This window comes from Falco punctatus (genome assembly GCF_963210335.1).
Source record: "Falco punctatus genome assembly, chromosome: 6".
Taxonomy (NCBI): Eukaryota; Metazoa; Chordata; class Aves; order Falconiformes; family Falconidae; genus Falco; species Falco punctatus.
The window spans coordinates 80,537,386-80,564,444 of NC_137585.1; the positions used below are offsets into that span (position 1 = coordinate 80,537,386).

The 27,059-nt window shown below is 35.8% G+C and overlaps 1 protein-coding gene across 2 annotated transcripts in view; it reads right to left on the bottom strand.

Moving 5' to 3' along the window:
* The window catches only part of CTTNBP2 (cortactin binding protein 2), a 93,144-nt gene that overhangs the window by 19,362 nt on the left and 46,723 nt on the right, over window positions 1-27,059 (bottom strand). For both annotated transcript variants that reach the window (XR_013928717.1, XM_080390993.1), the window contains exons 5-16: window positions 24,409-24,612; window positions 18,842-18,941; window positions 15,324-15,474; window positions 13,956-14,210; window positions 10,703-10,820; window positions 8,022-8,297; window positions 7,104-7,199; window positions 6,589-6,668; window positions 5,369-5,455; window positions 5,186-5,285; window positions 1,693-1,845; window positions 1,226-1,413 (exon numbers count right to left, since the gene is read on the bottom strand). Coding sequence is in view for 1 of the 2 variants with exons in the window: in XM_080390993.1 (XP_080247119.1) it covers window positions 1,226-1,413; window positions 1,693-1,845; window positions 5,186-5,285; window positions 5,369-5,455; window positions 6,589-6,668; window positions 7,104-7,199; window positions 8,022-8,297; window positions 10,703-10,820; window positions 13,956-14,210; window positions 15,324-15,474; window positions 18,842-18,941; window positions 24,409-24,612 (1,808 nt within the window). In the remaining variant the exon portion in view is untranslated. The remainder of the gene's footprint in view (window positions 1-1,225; window positions 1,414-1,692; window positions 1,846-5,185; window positions 5,286-5,368; window positions 5,456-6,588; window positions 6,669-7,103; window positions 7,200-8,021; window positions 8,298-10,702; window positions 10,821-13,955; window positions 14,211-15,323; window positions 15,475-18,841; window positions 18,942-24,408; window positions 24,613-27,059) is intronic.

Here is a 27,059-nt window from a genome sequence, read left to right on the forward strand (position 1 = left end):
ACAGACCTGGCCCCGGTACTGAGCCCTGGGGAACACCACTGTGACCAGCCACCAGCTGGAAGTAACTCCATTCACCACCACTCTTTGGGCTTGGCCACCCAGCCAGCTTTTTATCCAGTGTAGAGAAGTAATCTCTTTTAAGAGTTTCATTGATACATTTCACATGATTCTTTTTTTATATTCTGTATTTCTGTTCTTGCTATTAAAGAATACCTACAAATGTTTTTAAATTTCCTCATTATAGTAACTGAAGCGTTCAGTTACCACACATTTCCTCTTTAGGATCTCTTTGAATCAGTAAGCTTTTATAGATGAGAACTGTGGCACAGGGTACAGGAGATGACATCCCCAGGGATAACCAAGATACATACAGCTGAACACTCAGAAATGACAGTGGGTCTGTTGTTCCAGACCAGGACTCTTTACTACTGACAGTTTTTTGCTATTCCTAGAACAATCTCCCTTTTTAAGCCTGTTCAAAATTCTGCTGCCAAGATTATTTCCCTTTGCAGCTGTTTCGATCAAACTCCCCCTCCCAACATCTAACACTCCCTGACGTCTGCAATAGCTGCTATCACACTGGAGTGTTCTTCTTCCAAATAACTTTCAAAATTCCACAATTCTGCTTTTGCCCACATCTTTCATTTCATTTCCAATCCTCCATTTATTTATTCAAATTAAAACAGACTTCCCATCCTTACTCTCTTTTGGACTTTTTTTTTGCAGCTTCAGCAGGCATACTGGCTCAAAACAACTTCCCGACTGATATATTTTCACCCCTCTTTCCTCTTCAAGTTGAAAATCATGAAAACTCTTTTTGCTGCTTAAAACATAAGACATTACTCACGGGATATATAACTATTTCATTTCGGATATATAGAATAAATTCCTCAAGAAAGGGATTTTACGTTCGCTGAACAGATTTTTACTATCACACTCACACAGAAGATAAAATAAATTATTGAAGGACGTTTTCATACAGTGGATAAGCAGGTATCCACAGTATCATTATTTGCAGCCATCCTGTGTGTTTATGCTGACCAGCCACGGCTGCACACCTTCCTGTAAGAGGCCAAGCACAACATTTACAGATACGGAGCTCCCAGAAACGAAAGCTTTTTTCCTGAAACAACCTAGTTATCTGCTCAGCTTTTGACATTACCATCATATGTATTTGACAGATGTGGTGAAGAACAAAATCACTGAAGCCAATTCAAGTTCTTACCTTGTTTATAACTTTTCTTCTTAAAAACCTTTGAAGCAAGCCACGCATTGGTTCCCCATCCCACCTAAGTTGAACCCAACGGAAATGCTGCTGAACCAGCAGGTCAGAGCCATGAAGATGACACTTTGCAATTGTCCCCAGCAAAAAGCAGTTCTCATGAAAGTAAAAGGCACCAGAAACTCCATTTGCTAAAAATGAACCATAAAACTTTTTACTGAAATAACCAAAGCTCTGACACAATTTCATATAAAAGCAAGCAGTGACATAATTAGAAAGAAAAAAACACCATCAATTAGCCTCAAAACACACTGTACTTTGTTAAGAACAACTCTTCGTAATAAAATACAAAACAATTTTAATTGTAAATGTACAAACATTACATTATTCTACTGTTCCCTGTCTGCCATGCATTATAATACAACTGTACTGTAGTAAAAACATTTCTCCATCCCAAATTCTTTAAATACCTCTTTGAATAGTGCAAGGATTTTCCGAACTCCGATTCTCAAGAGGTGCCAGAAAATCTCCTAGTAATTCAGATAAAGAAGCTCTCTCCAGATTTTCTAAAATCACAATGGTTGTCTTGCTTACAGGAGGCTGTTTAACTGGGACCAGACAAGCTGAAAGATAAAAATCCCATTAACGTCTACTTATGAAAATTTACTTTTACTTATGTATACAGCTTGTACTGCTACTAATGCAATAAAGGGTTTTTTACAATTTTTTTTTAATTTTTCCTTTTAACTTGCTCACAGAAGCAGACAGACTGTATAGTATGGTCAAAACTGTAAGCATAAAAATCAAATGATGGGAAGAATATCATACTGTACAATAAGAAAAAAAAAAGCTATTATCAAAATAAATTCCTGAAACGGCTATAATAGTATCTTCGTATATAGGAAGGATTTCAGCACACTGAAAATAAATGCAACAGGAAAGATAGCAAAGACCTCTGAAAACATTTCTTTCATTTGCTGTAATACATTTTAAACTTCTAACATGTATTCTTTATACCATGTAGTGAAAAAAGGATTCAGAATATTTCATGTTTATAAAAAACTAATTATTTGTTTGCTACTATCCTCTCTTCAAAACTTCCTCCAACATCTTTAAGAATCACTCAAACAATCAGAGCTAGTTTGAGGCACAAACAGTAGCATCTGAACCTAACAGGCATTAAAATAATATATATCTTTATCTCCTATTTTCACATTTCATATCTTTTCCTTCATTTTTCCTGATTTTAACATCTTCTTGCCTAAAAAAGATACAGCCTTTGGAAGGGTTCCTCTAACACTAAATCCCAGATGAATGCTTCTGTAATACAAATATTCAACAAAACACTTGTCTTGAGTATATTGTGCCTTGCATTGTTTCAGAACTTTTTGAAGGTGGTGCTAAAGATGGTCATTAAGGAATATGAGGAGTGATAGAGCAAAACTTAGAGCAACTGACTGTAGGGGGTGATGGCTATTTATTTCCGATTTCCTGAATATTGCTGCCCTGTTCTACTAAGAGGATATAGCTGGACAGCAGGGAGGACAGGTACCTCCTCCGTGTCTGATGGAACCATTCAGAGAGAGGAGGAGAGTGCCCTCCTAAGAGAGGACACGTGGCAGAGCAATGGGGCAAGAAGCAGGCAGAAAAATGAGACGCAACCAGCAGCATGATGCTGAAATGCAAGCACAAACTGTTAAGAGCGTGTGGCTGACAGAGTAAAGCATCCAAAAGAAGCAGCTTTCCTAAGAGACAGTGGCTAGTAAACAAACCAGACTATGAATGACTCTCGCCTGCAGGTCAAACACCAAAGCCTAGCTGACTTGTGACTAAATGGTCTCTTCTTCTCCCCCAGCAGTGTGATGGCACTGAAAATGACATGTGGGAATAATCACTGACACCAGCTGTCCTCCGAACTGTGAGCAGGATTTCCTGGGAGAAGAAAAACCAACCTGACATAGACGAAAATACACCGGAAAGTATGCTAACAAACAGAACGGAGCACCCTTCTGCACACCACTGTACGAGCCTGTGGGGTGGCTCTGCTTTTGTTCATGAGCATGGATGTTGTCAGAGGGCACTGTGCAGTTTACTGCAATCAAGAAAGCCAATGAAAGCGACAGGACGAAAGCATACTTGAAGAGTAGGATCCACACTGCAAGCGCACAGCAGGTAGTAAGACTGAATGCTGTCTTCTAACTGAACTGTAGTTTTTCTATTAATAAGTTAGTAATTCTAGTTTGTTTGAATAAAACATTTGCTTAGGAGATTCAAATTCCTCTTGGTGTTTCTGATCTGACCATACTGAGAAGGAAAAAGGCAGGGGCTGATCCTCTCAAAGCTCTGTCTGTCTCAAAGTTTCATCATGGCAGCACATGAAAATGTATCCAGAGGCACTGCATTGGTAAAATTGAAACTGATGAAGTTTCAAACGCCTAAAGCCCAGCTTCTTTCAGTACGGAAAGTGAAATGTGAAAATCAAAGCTCCTGAAACACAAGGTTATTCCAAGCAGTAATGACATTTATCACATTTATTTTTAATGCGAATCACCATATTGAATGAGAGGTAAACTTAAAATCCTACAGCTGGAGAAGAGACCATGATAATAAAAGAGAAAAGCCCAACATTTTTGGATGCAAACAAGGTCTTGCTACCAAGGTTAGATTCAAGCTATATTGCCAGTTGTCATCAACAGAAAAACCCCAAAACCTAAACACTCATGAAACAGAAATGGAAAAAAAAAATAGAAGAAAGCTGCAAAGGGGTGAAAGCAGCTACCTGAGAACTGCCTGCAAAGGACAAAACTTGTATCTGAGCCAAAATTAATTTGAACAGTACCAAAAAGAAGGAAGCACCATATCACCCTTCAGGCTCTTATATTATTACTGTATGTGTAATAGTAATATGTGTAATAGTATATACTATTATTGCTATTTTATTTTATATATTGTATAGCAATATTATGTACTATATTATTACTCTATGTTTAACACTACGGCAAAATAAAAGAAATCAGAGTCTGAATGCGTGAATATGGGCAAAACACAGCCCAACCTGCCCAAGAAGAAGCCCTCCACAGAAAACACCACTTTTTCCTTCACTTTTAGCACTATTCTATTTGTTGCTTTTTATGACTGCCTTCACTTCTGACTGACTCATGTGGCCCCATTCTTCTGCTTTTGTACTTAATTTGCCCATTTTTACCATCATTCATCTTTGGCTACTTTGTCCTTTTTTCACTCTTACCAACTAGTCATCGTGAATTTGCACAATACAGCCTGCTGACCACTTTGAGAATACTTCATTGTGGAGCACCCAAGTAACAGGACTTTAAGCCACCTACAGTTATTCACCTCGATGAAAAATTTGTTCTGCACACACCGACACACACACGCACACATGCACACACACACATGCACTCGCGTGCCTGCCCAGGTGATAAAATATGGCTCAGACCCACACATAAGTATCTAGCAAACAAGCATATGTCAAAAGCAAGTGGTCTGACTTTTAAAGAACTCTTTTACTGCTCCTTTTATTCCCAGAAATGAAATAGTTATAGCTTCCCTTCTCCTGTATTTGTTAAAAACCCACAACCATTACAATAGCTACAATAAAGCAACAATAGACGTTCATTTCTGATGTGCTAGATCTGAAGCACAACAATCAACTTTTAAAGGCTCACAAACAAAGGGAAAAAGAAATGAGACAGAAAAAAATATTAAGAACTATTAATTTTACTTAAATGGCATGAACTTTTGATAGAGCTCCCTATTGGACTGTCACACACAGTTCTACCACAGTGTAGACTCTTACCATTATTTCCGAAGCACCTGGAAAACTATGTCTTCTGTCAAAACATGCCACCCACTATGCAAAATTTTTTAATGTATTTCTTTACTTTGTACCATTAAAACATTTCCTACAAATCATCAAAATCAGTCCTGCTGAAATAACCTTACCACTACTGATGAACAGTTCTGCAAGCTGCTCCTTGGAGAAATCAGCATCCACTTCAACTTTAATGATTTCACATGTGGATCCTGCAGCAACTTGCTTTTGCTGTGTTGAAAATTTATAGATTTGGTGAAATAGTGCAAACTCTAATTTCTGAACTAATTTACTTTATACGTTTGTGTTAATACCTTCATGCAGGCCGCTATCTGATATGCTATATAGTCTTGCAAACTTCCTTCTGGACCATGGAAAATGACATTACGGTACTGTTCAACCTACAGACAGACAATAAATGATTCTTGAAAGTTCAGACTTGTATTATTTTTTTTAACCTAGATGAGACAATCAGCACCTAACAGACAAAGTTATTTGTTTTGCACTACAGGAGCTGAATAATCCTTACTATAGCAGTTTCACAATAGGCGATATTTGCATACAGTATCTTGGAATTATGTTGATAAATTTATATCCTACCTTGTAAAACTACATGAAAAAATATTTTGTCATTATAACAATCACTAAAAAATGAAAAAGTAATGTAGGAAGGATGAGTTGAGGAGTCACAAATATTTTCTTGATTTTGAATTAAAACTGAAAAACCAGAATGATTTTAAAATCATCAGACTAGTTTAAATCACTGCTAAGGATGTAGTTTAAGGACTTTATTTCCAGTTGAAATGGGATCATGTTCTCAATACAGCAGAATAAAAATCATCTGTCTTAACTGTAAAATTACATTAGCACTAAAAAGTCAGTAAGAGAACACACTCATATCGTTGTGCACTATTGTTGAATACAGCAGAAACCTATGGCATGTAGCTGTTCTTATAACAACACAAAACATGTTATAAAAACATAAAACAAAACCACAACAGCAAGGACACAGCAGAAATTATGCAATTTTAAACTAATGCTGATTTGATTAGTAATGTTAAAACAAATTATGTATGAAAGTTAACTCATATTACCCAACTATCCTTACATTACGAGGTATTAAATAAATTGTAAGAGTTACAGCACAGATAGAGATATATAAGCTAATAATAAAAATCATACCTCAAATAATTCTGATTTACTTTCCCCTCAAAAAGTGGAATGAAATAACTTTAGAAAGAAATTTGGAAAGAACTAAGACATAACAGAGCTTTTAATATATTTTCTTAAGCAGTTCAGTTAATCAGGTGGCAGCTTTTTAAAGAAGGAAGTTAATGCCCTCATGTGACTTAAATTCTTGGGATACGATCTAGTGGGAACTTTATCTTTAAAATAACAGCTTTCATCCTGTTCCATTTTTTAGAAGTCTTGACATTCTTTCACAGCGTAGAAGATAATTTTTTTTAGTCAATGCTATTACAGAAGTATTTTCATCTATAAACAGCATGCAGAGAGAAAGTAGCTTAGTACCTACCAGGCGGAGGTAATTCTGAAGTGTCTGAAGATGTATCATAGATGCGTAAGTCACACTATTTAGGCAGCCTTCTTGAGGTCCTTTAAAAAAAGATACACAAATAACTTTTCTAAATCTCTCATGTTTATAAGCATGTATGATGGATACATATGCTTTTCATGCAATATCCTACAGCGATCTCCTAAAATTACAGGCTATGCCAATTAAAATGGTGAAGAAATGAAAGGCGTTTATCTACCAACACAGATTCACAGGTATCCATGACATAAGTAAAATGGATACTACTATTTAATTGGAAAAGGTAGTAGGGCTTTTATGTGCCAGCATATTTTCTAAATGTTGTAGACCCTTTCAAATCTAGTTAAAAAAAATAACTGGATATATTAATTTGATATGATCTGAGGATGAAGCAACACTGAAGAACAAAACCAGTAGCAAATGATTCTCAAATTATGTGTTATATATACATGGTGCGACTTAACATTCAAACCTAAAAAATATAAATTGAAAATTACCAAACAAAAACACTGTGATATGCTCAGCTCTGTTGTTCTTCAAAAAGTCCCATGGTGGCTGGGAAAAAATCTGACCTGTTGACCACGAAATGTTTCCTGTTAAGAAGAAAAAATGAGAGAGATGGTTCCTGTATATATATATTGTGTCCTATGCTCAAGCATATTCACTTGCTTACAAAGATTTTGTGCATATACTGACAAATTTGACAAACAGACCAGTCCCATGTACTAAATCGTACTATTATTTGATACATGACTGAGGATACTAATGCTTCCTGCCAACTGAGACACAGATTTAATAGCTAGCCTGTCTTTACATCTTTACATGTAAAATAAAGTAAAATAAGGTTACTTGCCCACTCTGATTTGAATAGGGCTTTTTTGGGGTGGTGGACAGGTGGAAGGGGATTTAAGATGAAGCACATGAATTTTCAGAATCCTATGCAACTGTTACTACCACCACTGCATTTTGGCCAATTTCTCATCATTTTTGATAAGTGAAGTTACATAAAACAGGAGCAGTTCTGTTCTACCTATGCTAATGATTTATGGTCTGGATTTACTGTACATTCTGGATGTCTGTAAAGACATAGTGTGGGCTTTAAATTGTTTTGTTTCACCTGTAATACAGATGTCTCCTCTGGAGTACTAAATTGAGTAAAAGACTAATTAACATAGGGCCTCATGGTCCCCAATATGATATTACAGTGCTTAATGAATTGTACCATACACATAGCTAAAAGTAAAGAATGCTTTCATGCCAGCGCTGTTCAGAGTTTCATAGCTAGTACTGGTCTTTCTTAGTCTAAGCTTTAAAAGATCCAGAAATCTAAAGATATTTTTAATCTCACTTACAAGATTTCAGCAATTCAAGAAAACCCCAAATTTTTGCTTTTCTTATTACACCAATATTGATACCTAGTTTGACAGATAATATACTGCTTGCACTGAGGCCAATGTTGGATTCTGCAGCACTATTAAATGACAGCTCTTCTAGGCTCCTCCATCCATCAGAAGCAATTGCTTGGAAGTGGTTTGTCACTGCCTGACTCACTGCTTTTGAAAAATCATCCCATGATGTTTGTTTGCGGATATTTAAAGCACATATTGTGTTTTCTGTATCAAATTCCTCTGTACCACAGTGGGCTGGTTCAATGCCACTGACTGAAATCCTTACAGGTACATTGAGAGCATCTGTTGAAAAACAGAAATAAAGAATGAGAAAATCTGTAAAACTCAATTAAAAAAAATCCATTTATTAAAGACCAATAACATTCAATATTGCAAAGGAAAGCTACAAAATAACTCCCACTACAGAAAAGCAAATGTTAAAAAGCAGCACAGACCACTAAAAAAATCAAAGCTGTGATGAAAAACAAATAACAACATTTCTTTTTTTACTTTACAAAAAAATTATTATTACGCTTAAATAACAGGAAACAAGAGAAAACTTACTTAATCTTTTATTTCCTCTTTACAGACTAATTTTTTATAAATTAAGACAGATGGTAGGTTGTGTCTTAATGATTTAGATTATTGTGGTTGTGCACATTTTTATTGTCAATGCAGAAAGGAATTTTCTGGCTTTTGTGCACAAATGGAAAACACAGTTAGCTGAATCAAATGTCTTTAAGTAAAAACCTAAGAGCCAAGACAGAAAAGTCACTTGGAAGTCTATCTTTGATTTGCTATAGAATAAACTGACAAAATATATAAAAAAGAAAGTAGGAAATTTCTATGCATATTCTAGAAACAAAATTAATTTAATGATTATATTTTAAATCTTGCTCTGAAAAATGGAATACAACTCAACAGAAGCAGCAGTCTAATATAAAACATTTAGATGACTCAAGGTGAAAATGAAACTGCCTTCTAACTAATGCCAAAACAATACTTTTTGGAAATTATCCCTGAAATTAAAAATAAGTGCACCACAAAAAAAAATAAAAATCAGATTATGAAATCTTGCAACATGATTTTAGTTTTGCTTTTGAGTTCAGAAGCTAAATCTTAAGCTGATAGAAACCAATGAATCTTTTCTAATGTCAGAAAAAAGGCTGTTTTAAATCCAGTAGCCTACCATAGGGAAAAGATTACTCAAAGGCATCCTTCAGATGTGGGATTGTGAGCAATGTATCAGAGGCTTGCCCTTCTGAAGGCTGGACCTCAGGGAAATGAGCAATGACTGTAAGAAATACAGAGTTCTCTACACGGAATCAGGCCCCTAGGACAGAGGTACAGCATATGCCTCAGTTTCAGCGCATGTGACCTCTACAGCACAGCTGGCAGTCATGGCTCAGATCTGCTGGAGGACATCCTCCTGTCCTACATGCATGGAACACCCTACAGCAGAAACCTTCCTGGACTGTGAGGAAGGTAGAGGATAGTACATACGCAGCTTACCCCAGCGCAGCCTTGCCTTGTTACGGTGTATACCCAGATCAAACTCTTGTTTCCAAGCTTCCACAGATCAGATATTGGCGGGGGTGAAGAATTAATTATGATGGCATTGATGTTATCTACAGGCTTAACAAATGAAACAGAAGAGAAAAGGAGTCCAAAGGCTCTGACCTGACCTGACAAAAGCAGCCGAATTCATGATAAGCCTGATCAGAGAAACAAGGTACAAAGACTGATGAAAATACTACAAGCATCAATTTAACAGGCTACAGATTCAGCCATCAGTAACTGGCTTCAGTCTGATAAAGAAGTAGACCCCAGAGGAATTTCTAATAGAAAGTGAGTTGTGTTCCTCTCTGCACCAACAGTAAAATGATAAGAACATAGATACCCTGCTAGCTGAAGAGGAAAATCAGAAGCAGCACACACAAAGCTTCCCTAATTTGTTGATAATCAATGACCTTGACTACCCGCAACACAAACACCAAAAAAAGTGAATAAATATGAAGCGTCCAAATCTACAAAGAAATACTTCTGAGTATGCAGAGAAACAGAAAGCACAGAACTTGCAAGTTCTAACTCAAGAAATACACAGTTCAGCCTGGTTTACTGATTTTTGAGAAAACTTAGAGAAGGAAGATGGCAGGTTCCAACAGAAGAACAACCTTCTAACAGAAGTTATAAATGTTGGAAAAAAGAAGTTCTTTCATGTTGTCTGTAAGACTTTTTTTGAAGAATAAAAAAAGCAATTCCCTCAACAAGAAACAAATTACAAATAAAACTATGCTCTAAAAAGAGATTCAGACAGGAATAGATGATTGCCTTGGCCTAAGGAAATTTGACAACTATCCACCATCAAGTGATTGTTCTGCAAGAATTTGAAGAAAAGATAAGAGGAGGATTATAGCTCTGGAAAAAGTAATTACTAATATTAAACTCAGAAATTTTAGGAGAATATAGATGTTTTCACATGTACAATATACACCATCTTTTCAAATGGTTTAAAAAGAAAGACCTAAGTCATTTAATAACCTCCAACAAAATTTTGTCATACACTCTTACAAAATCTGGAGAGTAGAAACTTGTTTGGCTTTTGTGGTGCCAAAAAAGTGACGACTGCCATTTTCATATTTCTCACTTTTGTCCCATAAGCTCTTTACTAAAAGCATTTTGATATAGTGCTGATAGCATTTACTTACTTAAGTTTTCTAGGAGATGTTTGCAATCATCAGTAGCAACATCATGCAATGTTCGATTACACTTATCTTTTCTCTCAGCCTCTAGTCCACCATGGCTACAAAGGATTTCTAGACAGTTCTGCAAAGTAAGAACTGCATTATTTACTTGTACATTTGCTGCATTAAAGTGTTCTATCAATATGCAGTTAGACTACTAAATGAAATTCTTACACATGTATTTCCAAAGATAGTCAGCTATGGAGTTTTCATATATAAGCATCCAAATGATGTTCCTCACAGAGTTGAAAACCAGAAGTAAAAATGTTTTATAGCACACTTGAAAGTCTCAAATCAAGATTCTGAAAAAGCAGAACATATGCTGCCAGGCTTCTACAGTCTTCAAGCCTCAAGTGCTGATCAGTTGAATTGAGAAATTCTTAACATCTGCCCACTAGTTTAGGTATTCATGTAAGGAAACATGCCCAGCTACGCATCCTGTTTTGAACATCTTGGCTTCAATGTTCAGTCAACACTAGAAAAGCAATTCTAAAACTTAACACAGACTCATTAATGAATCTATTCAGATGGCAATCCATAAAATCAATTTTAACTTTGCAATTCACCAAGTACAAGTTCCCATTGTGCCTGACATCTGAATGGGACACAGCAAAAGAAAAACACTAATTTCAAAATCACCTTGCAAGCCTCTTCTTTGGCAGGTAAATCTGAATTTGTGCAAGCATAGTAACAATGCATAGAAATAAAAATGCTTTTCTATTAAACTCAGAAGACAAACATTTTGTGGATGCCAACATGATGTCCTCTTAAAATTCAAAGACTTTAAAAAAGTCAACAAAAGCTCAAGAAAAGCAAAAAATCATTAAAATTCATTAAAAAGAAGCTACTAGCAGATACATTTGTATTGGTACAATCATACTGTAACATAAAAAAATCCAATTTTATAGATCCTTCCAAACTAGCAGGGGAAAAAAAAATGCCCTCACAAAATTACATTCAAACATTGATTGATCAGTGATCAGAAGACCGATGGAGCAACAATACAGGTGGCCTTCACGAAACCTTTGTCATCCTCAAACATGCCTTTCAAGGACAGATAGCCATATTAGAATTAGACACCACCAAAAATTACATTAGTTAATACTGTATTGAAAACCTCTGAGGTTTAGATAGTAGAGAAACGAAACCCTGAAAACACAGAGAAGCAGCTATTAAGTATTTGGACTCAGCACAGTGGCTTGTTGCAGGTTTGGCTACTGGTTTCAATTTTGTAGCTGTTCTAACAGAAAAACTTTTGTCAGTATATCTGATACTCTTTTAACGCCTTTCATAAACATATCAGTCATTCAAGCTGTATTTCCCTGCGAGATGAAATTTTACCAGATTGTGGCTCCAGCACTTGTAAGAAACTCTTAAAAATCAATTAGCTCACTAACTTTGCCAGAAGAAAATAGACCAGAAAAAAAAAAGGAGCATAGTTTCTTGCCAGGTTAGTAAGTTAACTCTTGTCTCTCAAATGGGTGCAATGAATGGCAAAGCCAGCAGAAGGCAAAGGACCGAACCGTGAGGCTGAAAGTGAGAAGAGGGAAGAAACAAGTAGAAGAGAACAAAGAAATGAGGCTTATTCCCTTAGCAAAATGGGAAGTTTTGTTGGTTCTGTTGCCTATGAAACAGCAGCCAAGATGCCACAGCTTAATTCATGTGTAAAGAATGGCACCTACCAATCTCAGAGAAGGGTGAAAGTGCCAGCACTGTTTATATGTGACTATTATATAGTGTCATGAATGACATGCAGTGCAGATAAAGGATTAGAGAATGAAGTATTAACAGTACTTGAAGATGGCTATTAAGCTTTCTTTAGCTTTTTCATATCTCAAACATCTCAAGTCAATAAATGCATCTTAATCAAATACAATTGTATAAAATCTCTGCAGCACTGAAACCAGGAATCTGACTGCCAGCTGTATATTGCCTTCATCACCTAAAAGAATAACTTCAACCCTCGACAGAGACATTATTGAACAGTTGACTTGGAATGTGCTCAGAGACTCAAAACTGAGCTATTCACGATAGGTATGTCTGAAGACTTCCAGCGTCAGAGCCTTCAGAGAGAACAACTAGCTGAAGCCCCTCTTAGTAAATAAAAGCTAGCTTCCAATGTCCTGAGGATTATATTATTGCAGAAAGAATCAACATACTGCATGCTATTTAGGTATTTGCAGACTATAACAAATACCTTAAACTCCATCTCAAATTAGATGAGTGGATACTGAAATAAGAGTCTATTCCTGCCTAACAGACATTGGTCATGGAATCCTGACTCTGTAATGCAAAATGCTGAGTGATCGGTGGCTAGTCTCTAAAAAACATAGTTTAATAAACTGAATCTTAAATTTGTGTATATTTTGAATTTATCATAGTAAATTTATCAGGAAAAAAAGCAAATATAATAATAGATATTGAATTAAGCATGCAATCACAAGCTGATTTTCATAGTCTTGGACTATATTTTCCTAGAATTCACTCTCTTCTGGGTTTAGTATCCCCTATTTTCTCCCCGGGTAAAAGTTTCACAGTTAAGATGTGACTGACAGCTGTCATTAAAAAAATAATAATCCTTTAAACAGTCAGTGTTAGAAGTTTAAAGCTCCTGATATCAAATACTTCAAGTAACATTCATTTTCCAGAAATCTTCATGTTTATTATCAGTAAGACCTGTCAGGTCATTCACCATGTCATCAGTTATCCCACCCCCCAAAAAACTTACTTGCTGCCTCTAAAAAGGCTGCCCAAAACAACAAATCGAACAATGTGTTATGGCACAAATCTAATCCTTAAATTTCTTTCTCTTCCCTCCTTCCCTCTGGAAAAATCGTTTATAGCTAAATCGTCTCTAACTGTAACAAGAAACTATATTCCACTAATAAGTACATGACACCCAATGAATTGGCATTTAGGATAGGATTCACCTTGCCTTAACTTTGAAAAACTGAATCTCAGGTAATCATGTTTTGTCTTTTTATTGTTATCCCAAAAGAAATAGACACCTAAATATGACACTTCACTCCATTTGACACCTAACTTCTAGGGTGAATCGTCCACTAGAAATACCTCTCTCTCTCTGTTAAATCAATTGTGACAATAAACTAGATAACAAACTTATATTTGACATCTAAGTTTTAGTTCTTCAAAGATAAGAAAGGATTATCTTGCCTAAATTCTATCAGGTTACTGTAACTTGTTCACACAGACTGACCTTAAAGCCTTTTGATGCTGCTATGTGGGCAGCAGTCCAACCCTCTTTGTCAGCATGGTTGATGAGATCTGCAGAAATAACAGGCTTTATGCTACTGCCATAGTTGTCTTCTCGCTTCTCCAAATCAAAGTAGTCTAAATTAGTCTCTGCATCAGTCAAAGGGTTCCCATTGTTTGGCTTTCCATAGTACATAAGGAGCTTGAGACTGTCAACATTACCAGAATCCACTGCTGCGTGAATTGGTGACCAGCCATCCTAAAAAAAAAAAAAATCAGAAAGCAAACTCCAACCAAATGCATAGAAAAATGTTTGCAGAACTTACATCAGCAATGAATCTGAATGGAAAGCTTTGCCTGGAAATTAAAAAGTTAAGCAAGAGTGATATAATAATCCTTTGGGAAAACAGAGTTGCTCATATGTGTCTGAGGTGGAAGAAAGAGAGGGAAGAAAATGTAACAGAAAGAAAATTTTACAGCTTGCTCCAAGGACAGTCCAACAGAGACTTCAATAATTTTTGGGAGAGTCTAAGTGATATAGAACTTACATGCTGTTAATAAACCGTTTTCTTATCATGCACCAAACTACCATGGATTCTATCAATAATTTGTTTCATGTTGCATTAATCGATTTAGCAGTCAGGTATTTTCATGGTTTTGACATCATAACTTTCTCTCATTTAAGTCAAATATATTTACGTTCCAAATCCAAAATAAATGAATCAAAAAATTTCACTATAAGAGAGGAGCAGAATGTACTGTGAAGCTAATAGTCATTGTGCTGTGTTTCTGGAAAGCCTACAACCAACAGTTATTGTCATATTTGCATCAAAGTCTTAAGAAAAACTTCAGGAAAGCACCTGAAAAAGGCAACGCCTAGATGTTCATTTTGAGGCAGTCCTCCTCCTTTTCTCCTGTAGATAATTTTTCTGCCCCATATTCTCCCATTTATGATATGCGAGACTTTAAAATACTGGCTGACAAATTTGGGGGTGGGGATCCACTCAAGGACAACAATAAAGCACCCTAACATTCCCTATCTCCACTTCTCCACCTTAAAAATAAGTCAAAACAGAAGAGTCCTGCTTTGCAAATCCAGTGCTGAAGAAAAGTCTGCAGCAAACTGCAGGTGGAATCTGAAATATTTAAAATTATATCAAAGTCACATAATTTCAGAGATTTTTAGACAATACACAGCTTTAAAAAAACCAGAAACTATAATGAAAAGAACAAAATATTATTTCAAATTACATGGTTTATTGCAGCTTTGAAGAAAACTTTAAATAAATGTTTAATGTAAATATCTCCTACCTGTTTGCAGTTATTCAGTACTACACAAGGCACTTTAACTTTACAAATTATTTTAACTTACACTGGTTTTGACTGTTCGATCTGCTCCACCTTCCAACAATAGCTTAATACAATTGCTATTTCCATTTTTACAGGCCAGGTACAAAGGTGTCTGTCCTCTTTCAGCAGCATGGTTAATATCAGCCTGATACATGATTAATAATTCTGCACACCTACAGCAAACAATAAGGTAGTAAAATCACCTTCTGTTAAACATCCAAAACCTCTTTATAACTTACACCATTTAAATGTATTTTTTTTTATAAAGTACTGATTTGATAGACACAGATCTACCTGTGATTTTATCCATGCCATAGTATAAGGTATAATTTCACACACAGGTATAACCACAGAAAATCAGGTTACTTTAAACCCATAAGACTTAAACTACCATAGCTGCATTTAAAAACTGTGAATGTAAAAAATTTAATTTCAGAAGGCTAATAAAAACCTGATGGCAGCTGCTTAAGAAAAACCTTCAGCTGAGAAAAAAAGGAACATTGATTTTCAATGACTGATCATTGATTTTTCTGATATTTAAAATAGTTTTAAAAAGAAAAGGGAAAAAAAAGGACGAAAGCTAGCTTTAGATATCAACAAAAGGGACACCGGTCTAGGGGAGTAACCTGGTGGGGACAGCAAACCAGCTATGCCACTACCTACCGCTCACATCCCTGAACGGAGGCTGCTCCAGAAGGATGGCTTGGGTTGTGCTGGTAACAGCTGCTGCATTAGGGAGGACAGAAGATGAGGCAGAGCGCTGCAGAGTGACTCACTAGAGACCGGCATTTATTGGATCCATTACATGGATCCAAGATCCTGTACTTCCTGCAGTAGATCCAGTTTTCTTTCCAGTTCTTGTGCCAGGGTTGGCCCCCTCTCCCTTCCCAAACCTGGCTTTTCAACGACTCTAAAGACTTTAGAAAAATCTTGATGCCAGTCTATTACCTCTGCAGTTCAAACAAGTGCTGCAAAGATAATTCCTTATCTCTCTGGCTCAATATTTATCAGCCCATAAAAATAGAAGGATATCAACAAGGAAGCCTCAAAGCAATTAATGTAATGCCAAATAACTACTGGTTAGGAGATCATACTATAACAAAGAGGATGACTAAATATTTAAAACAATGTAAAGGTATATGTAAGTATATAAGAAATCACAAATTAAAAAAATCACAAGTATTTTTTTTAAAAAAAAATATTCGGTAAGCTTTTTTTTTGTTAGACAATCAATGAAGTTCAAGATAAAATGCAGTTTTAGAAGACAGTAAAACAGATAACACTAATATGAATTACTCAGCTGTGCTTTCTGAAAATGATCAAATCAACAGAAAAAATACGAATAAAAGTAATGCTCTACCTTATCAAATGTCGAACATGTACCCTAACCATACAGTCACAAAAATCATCTTAAGATGGGCTCATAACAAGACAACTCCATAGAGCAAGTCAGACTGAGTTTTAAGTCCGCTATGTTAAAAATACCTGCTTTGTTGTTTTGCATTGTATTTAATGATCCCCGAAATACTATATTGACTTTCGACCTCAAGATCAGGTAAGGTCAACCCAGCCTGGCCTTTTTTGCTTTGAAAGTTTCTCCTAAGAGCATTTTCTGAATTGGTGGTATTACTGAAGAGTCTCAAAAAACTATACTTTTTTTTTTTTTTTCCTTCTGACTATGTAACTAGGGCTGGAACAACAGTATTGTCTCAGATCAGGAATAAAATTAATGAACACGTCACAGGGGACTGGCTAGCAAATCTAGTGCATACAAGTACTGGGTAATTGATAGTTTAGTGCTCATTAACGCCAGATTCTCAGTGCTGTAGTACAACACAGACTACGCCACACAATGCTTGAAAGGGGACAGACTGTACTACTGCCCAAATTCTGCCTATAAGAAATTTTCTGAGCCAGAACTTTGAAGTGATCAAGAAATCAAAGATCCTGAAGCATTCGTTGTATCCTACCTATTTTTTGTCGACCTCGCTATTATTCCATGCTCCCTTTTAAAATTCAGGTTTTGTTTAGTAGCTAAAAAAAGTGAAAGCATGAAAAGTGTTTAAGGATATCATACTACATAAGTAACTCTAAGGGAAAAAGAATATAAAGTCTGCAACATCATAACACAGCAGATGATATATAGCAAAGTACCGTGAGGGTAAGTCAGAGAAATAAACAGCTGCCTATTTAAACAAAGTCCAAGATACTTATGTTAGCAGAAGAATATGAAGAGTATGTTTTTGGTTTGCCTTGTCAAGTCACATGTACTTTTTACAGATTTTAGGTAAAACAGCAAAACATTTGACTTATATGTTTATTTTTGTGCTGAAAACACTTAGTGGGAATCTGCTACCTCTGGATTAAGACTTCCAGTAAAAGATGCCCGTTGGCTGATAAGCTTGAAGTCTTCCAAGAAGTGGCAAAAATTTTTGATGATCCTTATATACTCATGGAAGACCATGAGAAGGACAGGGATCCCGCTCTTCCTCATTGGGTCAGGGCCTATCACAGTATGATAACATTCAAAGACTGAGCCCTATATGTTACTGTATCAGAGTAAAAATACTAAAATGCAGCATTAAAAGAATAAAAAAATTAAAAGATAATCAAACCCAAAGATAACATAAAATAAAGGTAAAGTCTGTAGTACAGATTCCTAGTCATGCTGTTGAAGACTTTCTGCATTTGCAAAATCATTTTATCTAGGTAAGGATGCTCTGGAAGAGGTTATCTAATGGTTGTTGCCAACTTTCAGCTCTGTTTCCTATGGTTTTACGGTACACAGCAAAGCTGCAGAGCAGAAACACATCATCAGCCTTCAGCTCTTCTGACGAAAAGAGGAAAAGGGAGGAAAAAAATCAATCATCTAGGTGAACTGTTCTGTACTGGTTCTCAGAATAAAAAAGAATAAAGTATTTTCTAATCATGCTGTCAAAAACCACCAATCTTTATAATGTTAGAAGCTTCAAAAGTAAAAGGAAATTACTTTAACTACATTTTGAGAAAATGTTCTAGAAATATCCTTTGACTCATAATTTTCTGTTTTTCAAATCTACTTAAACCTTAAAAAATGTTTTGTTGTTTAAAGTATCCCATTCTATATCACTCAGGAGAATGTTCAGACAAATGTTCTTTTGTCACTGAACATGATAGTTTTCTATGCTTCAAAAAAATCAGTGCAAAAAAAATTTTTCCTCCTTCCTCTGTTAATCCTGTATCATGGTTGATAATATGAAGAAAATTAAGAAATTCAAAGGTATGATGCCCACATAGACCAGTATCATACTGTGATTACTAAGAATACATGTGTGTTCAGCAACCTGAAGAGCTGCAATGGGAAACAAAACAAATGAAAAAAATTAAAACCAGAATGGCATATGAATATGAGTTTTAGTAGCTGCTTTCAATAAATGACAGCTAAATGCATTTGGACCTAAGAATGCAAAAGTAATGTAATGAAAAAAGTATATAATATAATGTAAAGAGAATATAAAATTCTGTAATAGTTGACAGGCAAAATCTTAAGACTTCACTTACTTGACATGTCCCTGAGCAACTGCTGAACACAAGGGTGTAAAGCCATTTTTATCAGCAGCATCCACTTGCGCTTCTGCAGTCAGCAGCAATCTCACACAATCTATAAATTCAGCAAAAACATAGACTGATACAACAAAAACAAGTGCTTAAAACTACCAGAAGTTAAAAACTTCTCAAGGGGTAACAGCAGCCAGTCTTTTTCGCTATACACCATACACCTTGGGGAACCAAAGCAGAAGGTCCGGGAGTAGTTTGCAGGAGAGAGGTGAGAACAGACTCCCTGGGGCACCACCACTCCTGCAAAAAGGGCTTGGGTTGGGTTCTACCGGGATCCAAATATGTGCCCATCACTGGCAACTCCCACAGGGTTAGGTAACATACCTACGAAGTGGGGTATTCAAAGTATCCAGCAGCCTCTAAAGGCAGCACAGTCCCACTGGCAGTCATGTGACGCATCCCAAATACGATGGCCACAGGAGAGATGCTCACAAGCTACACGTAACTCAGGCAGCACACTGGCCAGTCTTCTTTTTAGGACACTTTGACTTAGGATTGCAATGACAAATAAGATAAGCTGACAAACTCAAACCTCCCCAAACCATTCCCATTCATATATTTCCAAAACGACACGCTAAAAATAGTACCAGTTTGATTCCATCATCCTACAGCTAAATTAAGATCATTAATTACACAGTAATTAGACTGCTTTTCATCCACAAATTGGAATATCGTTTGATGCAATTAAGTTTGAAGAAATACCTAATCTGCTTTATATTCTTGAAATTCAAACCAAAATAAAACAAGCCTTTTGTAGCTGAAACTACTGCTTTGAAAATAAGCTCAGCTGGGGCACCAGGTATAAACTCCCGAGTTGATTTCTGAGCACGCTTAACGCACTCTGTTCCAGCCCTGTGTAACGTCCTGGAGCCCAGCTTTGCTACTGAAGCTTATTTCTAGATATCAGAAACATTTATTTAGAATTACTGAGAAACCTGACTAACCTGAACCATTCCTGAATGTATTTACTCCTGTTACAATTCTTTCAAATATTAATACAGATGTTGTGGAGTTGATCAAATAAATGATTTAACATTAAGAAAGAAGATTTTAAAACACTATAAATTATTACAATGTAAATTAAGAGTCTTAAATTTTTAAGTAAGTAATCTGATCTGAAATGTCTTTTTTAAAAAAAATAATAAAAAATCGGTTGTCAGTATAAGCTACCAGAACTCCATCTGTAATAATTTTTTTAAAATCATAGAGAAGCTCTCAGTTAACTAACTAACCTAGTATTTCCACTTGTAAGATAATACCAATTAAAATCAAATTATATTTTCAATCACTTTGTAACAGAAAAAATACTCTGCTAACAGTGACATTTTTTTCCCTCTTTCCATTGTCAATCCCAGTCTTATATTAGACAATTAACTTGAAAGTACAGATTCCTGTTTGACAACCTGGAATACTTTTACAGTTTATGAAGGATGTTGAAAAAAAACTTCTTCTAGCAGTTTCAAGTATTTGACTAGAATACTCTTTGGTTTCTTTATAAAGCATATGTTAGCCATGCAAAAGCCATGAAGAACACACAGAACAAGACCACCTTTCTAGAAAGGTATGGTTAACTCATAATTATTGATTGGCAGATCATTCAGGTGGTAGCTTATCTATGTGGAAATACTGTTTCTGATGAAGATCACTGTAAAGAGCTGTTTATTCTCAGGGACAGGTGCAAGCATGAGGAAATACAGCTACTTTCACAAGGCGTACCACGTGAGCGAGTAAGCTCTACATGGCCTGTTCTGGTGGCGTACCAAGTAAAAAAAGCAATTATCTCCAAGAAGCCTGGGTCCTCTGGATGGACTTTTGAATGGGATTTGGAGAAGGGCAATTTGGGTCAGTCCAGACTCATTAACTCTGGTTCACTGCTGTCTGCCACAGAAGTGATCAGCAGTGGAGAGGACTGGGCGAAAGGGCAGGCACAAGACAGACATTGATGCTGTCACTCAGTTCAACGTTTTGGTCAAAGCAAAAGCAAAACATGGAAGCGTTATTAGCACAAACACCTGGAGACTTTACTGCTCTCGACCACAGCTGGGTAGTTAGTTCTTCCAGAGTGCTGGCAAACACCATGCAGATACATCCAGTGGCTCGGCAGAGCTGACTCCATGTAGCTGTATGTCTCTGCACCTCACTCCTTTCTACTTCCCACATCATTCCAGTTTTTCCTATCAATCAGGGCGCCACAGCCTCCAAATACTCAGGACAGAAGAGAATTGATTATACCATAAATGCATATGATTAGCACATAGCTGAGTCCAAAAGATATTACTATTCTCTTCACATCTCAGTTTCAGGAATTCTTATTATTTCACTCTGTCAGCCACCTCGTGTGTGGCAGAGAATGGTCAGGATCACCAACACAATACAGACAAGCAGATATATTAGCTACGTGAACTACTCTACATGTTACCAAGTGCATAACAGGCTGAAGCGGCTCCTGCTTTGTTAATGGATCAAATCAAGGCGGCCTGACAAAATGATCTGTTCAGCTATCCCAATCTAGTAGTTAGAACAGAAAATGAACAGCTTCCTCATGTCCATTCAAACACGACAAAAGTATTTAGCATATATTTTTAGGGTTGAAGTTCTCCGTTTCAGACATGCAGAACTGGGGATTGTGCGTGCAGGAAACAAAGCAGCTGCTATGAGCTTCACACGCTCGAAAAACCCTCAGCTGCAGCTCTCAAAAGGCAACTGTTGAGGAACAGGAAGGCTGCGTGTTTTGCAAATAGGACAGAATAGGAAAGAATATTTGAGTGCTCTCTTCTCTTGTGTAACTCAATTTTCTCTATAGACTGGGCTGAAAGCATGTAACAGCTGCTGCCACCAGGCTGGTTACAATGTGCTCTACCATTCTCTAGTTACCTATACATCTAAAATACTGTATTTCTTCACTGAAAATGTGTGGAGATCATTCATTTTCCACTCTTTCCAGACTCTCTGCAAAATGCTGTTTGTTTCTGAAGGGAGGTACTCATTATGCTGACTCTTAACGAGTCTAGATCTACTCTTTTCTTCTGGCCAACTGTTTCCCAGGAGAAATCAGAAAATCTGGTTAGTTGACTTAGAAGAAAAAAGGGTTCTTGAAATCTCCAAATCTATTTACTCACTAACTCCAGGTTGAAAGTATTCTCAATAAATTAAATCATGATGCAATCACCCACCAGGGTAGGCTTATGTGTTAAGTCTTAAGGTTGGACTTGATGATCTTAAGAGTCTTTTCCAACCTAAATGATTCTATGATTCCATGGGGAAAAAAGCCCACCCAGCTAAAAGACAGTAACTTACCATTGACAATCCTACTCAATGGAATGAAAAATTTGTACAATAAATTATTTTATCCTTCCTCAAATTACGTCATTTCTCTCCACCTGGTTAATTAAAAAAATTTTAAAATTCGTTTTTAATAGCTTAAGAGATTTATTCTTATACTTCCTCTCTTAAAGCTACATATTTTTACATAAATCTGTTTTTAAAAGTCTTCACTTTGAACAGCTGCATCTGTCCATGCACTTGGAAGCAAACTGCAGGTAACAAAGAAAGGATTACATATTAAATTTAAGCACAAAAACCTTTCTCCAAAAATATTATAAATCTACTACTCTCCTTTTTCATATAATGTACTAAAGAGACATCAATACTGCTGCTGTGTGATTCCCTTATTCAGAATTCATACAACCCATTTAGTCACTATAATGCAATGATTTGTACAACAAAGTGTTTTTCACATCCTGTCAACTCTTAAATAGAAGAGCAACACTAAAACTTTGTAATATATTTTTTGTTTTAAAAAGTAGAAGATACTAAACAATTACAGGATGCATATGCATGTACTTGGTTTTATTATTGTGTTTTCATATTTCTGTCAAGTTCTTCTTATTTGAAATTTTTGACAATAAAACAAGAAACCAAATTGCCTTTGCTGTCAGTAAGAGCTTCTCAGTAACTGTAACTGAAAATCATGGCAATTGCTTCGAAGCATTTTAGGAATACAAGATGAGTAAAGAATTGGGTCAGTTACAGTTTCCCACAAACACCAGCAATGATAAATGGATGTAAGCCTAAAAGAATCCACAGAACATACATCCAGTGAGGGGGAAGAAATAAATCCACACAATATAATAAACATCGATGTTTAATACTAAAGATAAAATTTGCAAGAAAAAAAAAAAGGAAGAAAATAAAGGACCTTTCCAATATTTAAGGGTCTTGGCAACAGCAACGAATCTGTCAGATGAAAAGCCCCAGATGTTCCTACAAAGTAAACCATAGCACCTAGGAAGCAAAGAGAAAATATACCATTCCGAACAGAGGGAAAATTCTTCCTATCCCTGTGGCTGGTAGCAAAATTAACCCTGAACATGTCAGAAAAATGTACAGTATCTGCCTAGCTATGGATTTTGGATTCTAACTTTACTTTGATTTCTGAAATACTTCAGAAAAAAAAAATTAGAGTAGTCTCTCTAAATAGTATTTTGAACACTGGATCGGGGTTTTACAATTATGTCACTGACATACACATAAATAAATAAAATCACAAAGTACTCCTGAAAGTACTAGCTTTGAAGGTACTATGTTCTATTGTAAAATAAAATCCTGACTTTATTAAAACTTAATGGAATTTTTGTCATTGGTATTTGTCATTTTCACCTTCAGTGTCCAAAACAGCATAATGATATTATTTGCAATATAAGAATTTAGGAGATTTTTACATAGGTAGAAAAAAACTATAGTAACGTGTACTGGAATTTAAAGAAAGCTGCTGTTCAAAAGCCTTATGTTAACAGCCTGAAAGTTATCGCTTGCAGTTTGTATCCATGAAATTTGTATCTGTTATTAACATATGTGCCTCATTTTGTAAAAAACATTCATAAAATACGAAGACTGACTGTTGAAAGTTTCAGAAATGCTAACTCCTTGAGACTGACCACTAAGGTAGTGTGGAAAAGGAAAAGAAGAATGTTAACTATCTCAAGTAGAGCCCACAGAAAAAACTAAGGCCATTTCATCTAGTTCAAAAAGAAAGACTATTCATTTTATGTCCAACTAACACACTACTCTGAAATGATCTTCCATAATTTTCACCACTGCTGCAGAAGATCAAAACCCTGGTGATGACCTATTCTTTCCTGCTTAGTTCCTGTAGAGAAAAGTTGTTTCTTTCAAGTTGCCTTTGCTATAAAAAAATCTTTAGTTTGTCACAGAGCATGGGGTGATGGGTGATGATATCTGCCGTTTTCTTATAGGAAAGGAGTGGAGAAGTAGAATGGGTGTTCCTGCAGAATGTTACCACAAGCAAGACTGCTTTCTGTGTTCCATAAGTCTGCCTCCAGAAGCACAGCTTATATATACAATATAGTATGACTTTTGTCATATAATCTGTATGTCAGTTTCAATTTCACATTTTTAAAAAACCATGCATTTGACCTAATATTAAAAACTTATGAAATAAGCTTTCGCAATTTCACATGAATATTGTAACAAAACTTAGTGTCACTTACCTGTATGTCCGTTCGTAGCAGCAGAATACAAGGCAGAATAGCCATCTTCACAAGAGTAATTAATGTCCAGTCCTTCTTCATTAAGCAGCATTGATAATAAAGTGACATTTCCCTGGGCAGCAGCTTGGTGAAGAAGGGTGGGCCTGCCACCCAGGGGGACAGGACCACCACTTGTTAACAAAGGGGTTAGGGAGGAAGACCAGCCTGTGAGTTAAAGCAACAGAAGTTAGATGGAAGACACATAAATAAAGCTCTGCATTTTCTGTGTTCTTTTAAAAATTAAAAAGGATCTTCAAAATGACAGGATTTGTGTAGTATAGCACACAAGGTTTGTGATGATGCTTTGTCTATACATTAGAAGGTGCTCTGAAGAATAAAAACTGCATATAGGGTAACAGTTGTTAATGCAAATGAACAGGATTGTGTTACAAAAGGTTAATGTGAAACTTGTTATGAACTGTAGTAGCAGCTGGTTGTCTCAAAATACTTTATATTACTAAAATTCAGAAACTACCAAAAAGTTTATACAAGTTTTAGTGTAATTTCTGATATGCCAGGAAAGCTTTTTTAAGTATGTACAGAAAGTTTCCAAGAGAAAACACTTTTCATATGAAATTTCATTCTCTTTTACAGCCTTGGTGCAAACTTTAGTATTTATATCTCACCTGCAGTTACACAGACAAACTGCAGAGCCCTTATTAACTTTAAGCATCTTCCAATAAGTTTGCAACAAAATGTAAAAATCATTTACACAAATACAGAAATAAATATATTTATCATTGAACTGTACCTTAAGGTAATGTTCCTTTTACTCAGCAATACTTAAACAATTTATTATAAAATAGTCCGATGTGAATCAATAAGGGGTTATATAAAATTTATGAGCGAAAGCTTTCAAGTCACCCTGTTAAAAAATAATATTCAATTCAAAGCTCTGAAAGCTTAGGAGTTATCTTGGTTAAACGTTCATTACTTATCAGCTTTATTAGGGAGTTTGTTAAGAATATGAAACTTGCTGCATAAGGCATAGAAAATTTTGTGCATTCTTCTTTGATTAAGGACTGCAAAAAAAAAAAAAGGAGAAAGATTTTTTTTCTTATTTTCACTATTACCAAATTCTACTTTATATATTTCTCTTGAATAAATTACTTTTTATTCTGTGGCCACATATAAGCTATTATATGAGGCTGAATTCTGACAATACAAAGCAAGTTTACACAGCTTTTACTGTGGTTCTGCAACACCCAAGACAGAAAAGGAGCTGCAGGGCATTACCTCCAGCTCCATCAAGCTGATAAACGTGCTATCCAACCTCCAGCATCTAGCACTAGAAAAAGCATGTAGTAGTAGCTCTACCATGCTGGGATGATCTGCTCTATTATTCTGGAAAACCAAAATTATAAAATGGAAGTTCCCAACAGAATTCTATAGGAAAGATAGAATTGGGAACCTTGCAAGATCCGGACAAATTTTAACTAAGGTCCAGACTTAGACAACAATCCATCATTTGAGCAGCCCCAATGAGGAACACGTAGTTTGATCAAATCAATAAAAATAAATGCTTGGAGTATTTTCATATTTGATTCTAAAGTAAGCTACATTTGTCTCAAATTAAGTTTACTAGTTTTTTATGTAAAGGAAATGTATTTGCAGTATTTTCATAACATTAGCTTATTATTCAACTAATTTATTTGATATTGACTACAAGAAGTCATCACTACAGCTATGAAGTTACCCTATAAATCCCACTTTAAACCAATGATAAACTGTAAAGTTAACTCCATCCATCTTTATGTAACTTCAGTTCTGAAGCTACCTCCTGACTATTAATACACTTACTAATATTTATTTCTCCAATATTTTTTATCAGAGGATTTTGAGTGTTTTCTGAAGTTTGTAAAAAAACCCAAGCAATATACAAAGTAAACTACATCCTTCAGGTGGTAAAAAAATATATTTCCACTTCCAATATTCGAGAACAGTTAACTTTTATGAAATCCCCAAAGGTCTGAAGATTATTTTTTGTTCTTCCTTTCCATTATAAAAATGTGTTTATTTTTCCAAACTTATGTTATTCTTTGAAACTAACTGTGCAGCAGCTGTTACTATATATAAAAATATAAATATACATGTTTTTAAAATAGTATTCCTGTATTTTTTACTGTCTTGCCATGGTAGTTAACTGATAGTGGACATTGCTTGCGTGGCACTCCAGATGCTAACACTCTTTGTTCAAGTTATATTGGAATTATCTGGGGGAATCTGTGGAGCCTGACACTAAGATTTAGATATGAAGTTCACTTTGCCACGCAGTTTTGTAATGTAAATAGTATTTCTGAGTTCTCTTCCTTATTGAAAATAGTTTAGGTTTTTTGGTATTTTTTTTTGGTTTTTTTAAAGCATCATTAACAGAAATGCCAAAATAAAAGGATTTTGTGTGTGTGTGCCATATGTGGTATCTTAAATTTCATTTCAGCTCCCTGAAATGAAGAATATGTTGTTGCAATTCAGCGATGAAATCCATTATCATGATGATGATGATGCTGTCCCATCCCTGGAAGTGTTCCAGGCCAGGCTGGATGGGGTTTTGAGCAGCCTGGTCTAGTGGAAGGTGTCCCTGCCTGTGGCAGGGAGGTTGGAACTACATGAAA